Genomic DNA, 7,392 nt, shown 5'->3' with positions numbered 1-7,392 from the left:
CAAAGTTCAGGATCAAGGCAATTAACCAACAAAATTTTTATACTGTTGATAGGTGACAAACATATTTTTACATTTTCAGAAGTGTTGCCCAGAGAAAATGACGAGAGAGCAGAGGAGGTGGATGAGGAGGAAGAGGGAGAGGCCGTTTGGAGCGAAGAGGAGTGGGAGCAGTGGGAAGAAAATGAAGAGAATGAGGAAGATGAGGAGGAGGATGATGACGATAATGAGGAGGAAGAAGACGAAGACGCTGACGATGAGGAGGAGGAGGAAGAGGAGGAGGAGGAAGAAGACGAGGAGGAACTGGGAGGAGGTGTCCTGACCGACCTTTGCGTGGTCTGTGTAACCAGACCACGGAATGCAAGTTTTATTCATGGCGACACAGGGCATCAAGTTTGTTGCTTTGAATGTGCAACAAAATTAAAAAATGAAAGAAAAAGATGCCCTGTGTGCCGGAAAAAAATCAAACTTGTGGTTAAAAATTTTTTTTAGTGACAGTTAATTTTAATGTAATTAGTATATGTTATTACTATAATTTTTCTTTGTAAATATTATTTATTTTTTATTACTAAGAAAATAATATAACAGGGATTAAATAAACTTTGTGTGGTCATTGCTTTTGCAAATTTGGTGGCTCCTAAAGGAGCCGTTTTTGTTTTTTGGACAAGTTCTGTAATGTGAACTTCAGCCCTCTTGTTCTTCGTGGTGGTTGTAAACATGCATGCTCCCTATCTGGCTGTCAGGGGCTTCTTCTTCATCTGAGCTGTCTGGACTGGCAGGCACTTTCGACTTCACGTAACTTCTCCGTTTTCTTTTGAGGTTGTGGCATCGGGCAAACATCATCCTGTTTTCTTGTTCCATGACCTTTAAGAAAAGACAACACTTATTGTTTTGATTTAAAAATGTAGCAGCTTATAAGTTATTTATCCCTTGTAATTTGTGATGGTTATAATACTGAGTCAAGTAAAATTCAGGGAGTAATCATGCAAGTATTTTGAAATTACAAGATGAATTCTACAACGATTAATCCTATCGCAAACATTTATAGTATCAATAGATAGCAATTTTTTTAGAGTAGGAGGACATCAAGAGACTCTTTTATGGAAAAAATGTCAAAATTTATATTTACAAACCAAGAATTTTGTTACAGGTAGATAACTTTAAATGCTTTGCCTACCTGAACTGTGTATTTTGAGTTTTTTCCTCCTTTTTGTGATCCACGATGGAATGCCTGGGATTGCCAATGGTTCTTTTTTTCCACAGGCTGGCAATTAAACTGCATCAAAGTACCATGCATCTCCAGAAACTGTGGTACATGATATACAAATGCTGAAAAAAAAAATACTAAATTTATTTTTATACCACAAAGTTTCACTTAGAAGCTACCTACTTATATAAGTACAATCACTTTCAGGCCTATCTATCTGCTAATAATAAAAACTAGATGCATTGTGAAATTATTATTTAATTTCATCATCATTACTTCCATCCAGAAAGACATTTGTTAAGAGAATAATTTTTGTTGACGTACTGTGAATGTAGGGGGTGATGTCGTCATCATAGTAAATTTCAAGAAAGAGCTTTCCCCACTCCCGCACATGTTTCTTAAAGCTCTGAGGCTGAAGGTAGTCAGGATCATTTTCTTGAACCTGCAGTGCCCGCATCAAAGTCTTAAAACCCTACAACAAAAAGCAAATGCAGATAACAATTAAACATCATTATTAATTGTCTGTACTAAAAAAGGGCTGCCACTTGACAGAAAAATAAAAATTTTCTGCCTTTTCTCCAAAGTGTTTTTGGATAGTTGGGGAATTGTTCAATAAAACTGATGCCTGATATTTGCAGCTTAATTCCAAAGAAGTCAATAGCAAAAGGTGGATAGAGCTTGTGCTTGCAAGCAACTTACATTCCACAAATCATCTATGCCCTCTGCATCTTCGGTACCCACAGCTTCCATAACATTCTTAATGTTCAGTTTCTCCAAAACGTTTTGCAATTCTTTTCCTGATGTTCAAAGAAAATATAAATATTTAGAATTATGAATAAAAAACAGGGTTTAAATTTTTAACTTCTTAGTCTTGTGGCTAGTGATAAGTTTGGAGCGCATAAGACTTGCTCAGGAAATCATAGGTTATAAATGCATACTGAATTTGATTGTGTAGCCATGCCAACTATGTTATTAACAAATGTAGATATATCATTTCATATACATTACATCATGTAGATATATTGTTAACTTATTACCATTTAGACTTGTCCACTTTGTTTCTACTTTTTCTGCGAGTTGGTTATATTCTTCAAAAAATTTGAATTCCACTTGAATTCTCTCCATTTCTTGTGTAAGAATGTCTGGGCAATCGTTGTTGATAACAACCTCAACAACCTGTATTGAGACAATAAACAACACAAAATTAATAAGTGTCTGTTTTCTCATTCATTTGATATATGTTTTATGTAGAGGTAATGGAGTGTGTGCATTGTCGTGTAATAAAAAATAAAATCGAAAACCATTCAGTGGATAAAGTCAAGAAATTGTAATATTATAGACGATAAATAAAGAAGGCAGTTCACCAAGTTTAAGGGGTGTGCGCTGTCCCAAAGTTGAGCTATTCGTCGAAATGTTCTGCGCAAAATTATAGAGCCTAGTATGGAGCCGCCATGTTGGAGGACCTCCTTACTCCTCCAATATGGCGGCCGGAAAATAGTGTTAACATCTGGAACTTACTTTGGCTCTCGGACGACTGATTATCAGAACCGAACCAAAAAATATTTACAAAAACACTTTTCCTAATACTTTAACTCCTAAAATGGCTAAAGCGATCTTGGCTTCATGTCACGCACCGCCGTAACTCCAAAATTCAAAATGCGCATAAGAAAATGGCATTTCTCTATATACTATATGATACTTGTAGGCTCACCTGATGGAATAGCAGTCCCATTATTCTTAAAAATAAATGTAATGTGTCCACCACAACAAACTCAAAAGGGATGTTAAGAAGAGGAGGCATTTTGCATCCTTTCCTTGCAGCAGTGGTGGAGCGCTGGCACAACCCAGTGCACTCTGACAGCTTTCTCTCAATTGGCCACTCATCAACTGGAAAAAGATTCACATAATATAATTAGATTCTGATATAGACTGTCTGAATGTAGATGTGCATTTTTTGTATGTTGTTAGAGAATATTTAGTCAGTCTACTAGTACTTCTATATTTCTATTATCGCCTTGCTTGTTGTTGGCTCTGTGATGATGCATATGAAATTAAAATACAAAATGTCAAAAAGAAATTCTCCCTACTTACTATCAAGGTTGTTGATTTGATCCTTGCAGCAATAACACCAAATACAAAAGTATTTGGAGCTAGCTCCATTTAGTCCATAAACAAGAGCCAGAAACTTCCAGTCGGAACAACAATACCTGTTAATAAACAAATTATTAAACGTAAATTAACCAGTAAACACCTTTAAGGTCATTATTTGTTAGTATCTGAGGTGTTTTGTTTATGTTTAGAATGCATGAAGCTGATTTTAAATGTCTGTGTTTAAGTCAGCAATCGGCATTGTCAAGCCAATATGAAAACATGATTTAGGACTTATTCATCTGAGGCTTTTAAAGAGAAAGGAGTGATCAGTTAATCTTAGAGAAAAGACAACACTCACCACTCAACATCAAAGTGTTTGCCATCAATTGATATTCCTTCTGCTTTCAAATCATCGATTTCTTGAAAGGTCTGCCCAAGGCAAGCTTTCAATTCTTCATAGTCTTCTTTACCTATGGAATGGTAATAGGCATGATTCACTGACTGTGACATATTTTGAGCACCAAAGCAAAATTAACAAGAAAGATTGGGAACTGTTTTTTTTTTATTAATATAATGACTCTTGGTTAAATGTGTTTGAAGGCTTTGCATATGAAGGCAAAGGGTTTGCAAATGGTAAATGCAGACTTAACTAGAGAGCAAGACAAGGTGTTTTTCTATGGGAGACTAAGATTTGACTAAACTCTTGTGAGACATATTTGTTTCAGAGACCATTTACCACCCCTTTAAGAGAAACCTGGTATTGAAGCTTGGCATCTATGCGACAGGAATTAAAATGTTAAGATATTAAAATCTCTGCACTTACCATTGTAGAGTGCCAGAGTATACTGGTATTCGTAAGTAGCTTTATTTTCACACAGAATGTTGAACACAGCCATAACTGTGCCAATCCTTTTGCTTGTCCTCCTCCCATCAGCTGCGAATCGGAGTTTAATTTTGGAACCATCTTTTTTGATGGCATCCTTAACTTCCGGTATTGCGACTAAATACTGCAAAACATCACGAATACTCCTCCGGGCACCATCAGCTTGTTTGGCTTGCAATTATTTATGACCAAAAAAAAATAAATTGCAAATTATTATGCTTGCCACAGTCGCACACGTATTGAACACTACAAATCAAAATAAACTTACTCTAATATATTAGTTCAAGGGACCAGATCACACAATTTAAGGCAATTTCAGCACTGACCAAATTGTCATTAAATAAACAGAAATATCAAATTGACAGCTTAAAACGGTAAAAACACTAAAAACAAACATAGAAAGGCCAACAAGAGCCATGGATGGTCATAATAATTATGATTATCAAAGATGATTATTAAAGACTTTTGATGATAAGGTTGCTCATCAGCAAATGCCAAATATAAATGGGATATGAATGGTCGTGTTCTCTAATAATTAATTTACCTCCGGGATTTGAATTACTTGGATCTCCTTGTTTTGGGACTTCCTTTCCTGTTTGACTGCGGACAGTGGCGGGACGTGACTTCTAACTTTTTCAGGGAGCGCCATCCTGAGTTCGTGGAAGGCTTTGTCACTTACAAGTCCTTCATCCTTCGCCGCCAAGATCCTTTGTACGACTTCGTGAGCGTAGCCCTCGTCGTCATCGCCGTCATGTTGGCTGTCAGATAGTGGGATTACAAGTTCACGGCCGCTAACATAAAATTTAACCTGTGTGAAAAAATAAACAGAGCATCTTAATAACTACGCTTACGTTCGTCTGCACGAGTAAAATCAGGTAAACTACGTTAATCAACAAAAAATCGCAAAATAAATGACTCTGAGGTCGGCACGAAGGAAACAGATGCGGCAATGAGGATTAAATGTTAGGAATATAAACGTGTAAACAACAGCAACGAAACAGCAACTGCGTGTAATTAGCCGCCATGTTGTCAGCCATCTTTTTTTCAGTGGTTTCAGCTCAAAGCCCACTGAAAGTTATCGATATACCGTGGGCACACTACATACGTCACCCTTTCAGCTTGTACAGCGATGGCATCATATCTCATCATATGGCTACGTAGCTTCTTCATAAGAACAATTTGCCGCAAAGCGAATTAAAAGCAAAGAAAATATATTTGAGTTTTAAATCAGAGGTAAATAATTGCAGTAAACTCTGGCAAAAAATAGTAACCAAGCTGTTTTGTCTTCACGTGGTATCGCCTGCATAAAAAGTTTTATTTCAGACGCGCTCACTAAGAATCTTTGGTTATAGCGTGAAAGGAATAAACAGCGACAGGTGAATGTTACACTGAGTAATTACCAATAAATTTTCGAAATGATACGTACCTCGATTGGTTTAAATTCTGCTGGTAAAATCTCTACAGCATTTCGGAGGAAGGCTCCGATTTTTTTTCTCTTCAAAGACCGCGCAGCCCTGTCCACGTCCCAATAGCTTTTGTGGCTGACGTTAAATTTTACTGTGTTCTTTACAGGGTCAACTGCAAGGCGACTTTGGTCAACTTCCTGTCTTAGAAGCTGAAGTTCCTGGCGAAGCTGGAAATTCTCCGCTCTTCTCCCTGCCAATTCCACCGCCTGGCCATTATTTTCGGCTCGTAGCTGCTGAACCTCAGCCTGCAGTTGGCGAATATGCTGGTCGTACGCCTCAAGGAGTGGCAAAGAGATAGCAGACTGCTCTACCTCAAAATGCCTCGGTCCGCGTTTGTAGAGGACGTTTGGCACCTTCTCTATCTTAAACTTGGAAAACATTGCCTAGAAAACTTTTTTTTCAACGATCTAAACACGAGCGAAATGGTTGTTGTCAAGTGACAATAGCGAAATGATTGTTGTCAAGCACGCGTCTCTATAACCATTTACCTCATTAGAATAACTAGAACTCAATGACCATTCATGACAACAAGAAAACAATGGTGTCAACTAAGCGCGAATTTCAAAGACGCTCAGCTGCACTCAAAACATGTTATACACCGGTAACTTTTTTAAATAACCAATTCGGAGAACAAGCTGAATAGAGGTCTTCATTAGAACTTTATTCATGTTGTGCACAAGACCTGACAATGGTTAGCGGCACGCGCTTCTACATGGAAAGTAAAGTTTTTGTCAATTAATGGTTTGTTGACGATTAAGAGACAAAGACGATAAAACAATACACAACTAGCCATGAAAGCGTTCAAGTTATGAATACTTTAGTGGAACTAATGCAATGAAAGTGTTTGGTAACTAAATTCCCCAAGAATCCTGTCACCATTTCTTAGATTGACTAATTATAAACTTTAATATGTTTGGAAAGAGTAAAAATCGATTAGTTTGAATTGGGGGAGTAACAGCACTAATAGCGCAATTGTGTTTTTAAATAACACGAAAGGCGCTTTTGTTTTCTTATACTTAAAGACATTCAATAATTTTATCATGACAATTTAACCCTCCCAAGAGTTTACTGATATTTCGAACATAATTGATAGTGGCGGAAACTACGGCAGTTCGTCGCTGCAAGTAGGCTACTTTCCACGCAGCGTGTTTGGCTTACTAGCGGCTGACCTATTGCAGAGCATTAAACAGACCAGAAAAAAAGGCTTATTTCTTCGCTTCACTTTTCTTTGCCGATGACTGGGTTTTACTTGCAGTTTATTTTTCGCTTTTTCATTTGTATTTTAAAATACACACCCTGGCAATTTAAGCGTGCGTTTCTGAACGTTGGCGTTCGCCGGTTTGCAACAAGAAAGAAATAACTTCTACAGCCTGCGCTTCATGTAACAAATTTTCCCTTCCGTACCCCGGAAAAATGTCGCTGTACTGAGCGACATTTCCCCTACCCCACCACGAGAAGGGTGATATTGTCAGCATCTGGTCGTCAGCGAAGATTTTGAATCTCGCGCTCGGAAATTGGCTGAGAGTCGGTTCTTTGTTCTAGAAACAATAGCGCCTTTCAAGCTGCAAACAATAAAAAATGCCCATAAACGGTGTGCCATTGTCCAAAAATTAAACACAAAGTCTGATATGACTTCCAATAGATATCGGGCGCACTTCTGGTTTCTTTAAATGTAAAGGAAACGCGGTTTTTGATTAAATCCAGCTTTTTTCGACAAATTTCAATTAAAGCCAATGTTGGCAACATAG

The 7,392-nt window shown here is 37.6% G+C and overlaps 1 protein-coding gene across 2 annotated transcripts; it reads right to left on the bottom strand.

Annotated features, from left to right (window-relative positions):
* Window positions 1-573: 573 nt before the first annotated feature.
* Window positions 574-4,344, bottom strand: LOC145499535 (uncharacterized). Of its 2 annotated transcripts, XM_081479054.1 has the most exons (9): window positions 4,119-4,344; window positions 3,654-3,765; window positions 3,296-3,411; window positions 2,916-3,091; window positions 2,242-2,380; window positions 1,904-2,001; window positions 1,529-1,676; window positions 1,175-1,326; window positions 574-861 (listed from the first exon to the last, which is right to left on the bottom strand). In XM_081479054.1, the coding sequence occupies exons 1-9, from the start codon at window positions 4,189-4,191 to the stop codon at window positions 682-684; spliced, it is 1,194 nt and encodes a 397-aa protein (XP_081335180.1). In that variant the 5' UTR covers window positions 4,192-4,344; the 3' UTR covers window positions 574-681. The 2 variants fall into 2 exon arrangements, with proteins under 2 accessions (XP_081335180.1, XP_081335179.1); XM_081479053.1 differs by lacking the exon at window positions 1,175-1,326 and having other exon boundaries at window positions 752-861; window positions 4,119-4,291.
* Window positions 4,345-7,392: the final 3,048 nt, after the last annotated feature.

Source organism: Orbicella franksi, chromosome 10, assembly GCF_964199315.1.
Source record: "Orbicella franksi chromosome 10, jaOrbFran1.1, whole genome shotgun sequence".
NCBI classification, from domain to species: domain Eukaryota; kingdom Metazoa; phylum Cnidaria; class Anthozoa; order Scleractinia; family Merulinidae; genus Orbicella; species Orbicella franksi.
Note: the sequence above shows the minus strand (reverse complement) of the source record. Positions and strands in the feature narration are given on the sequence as shown.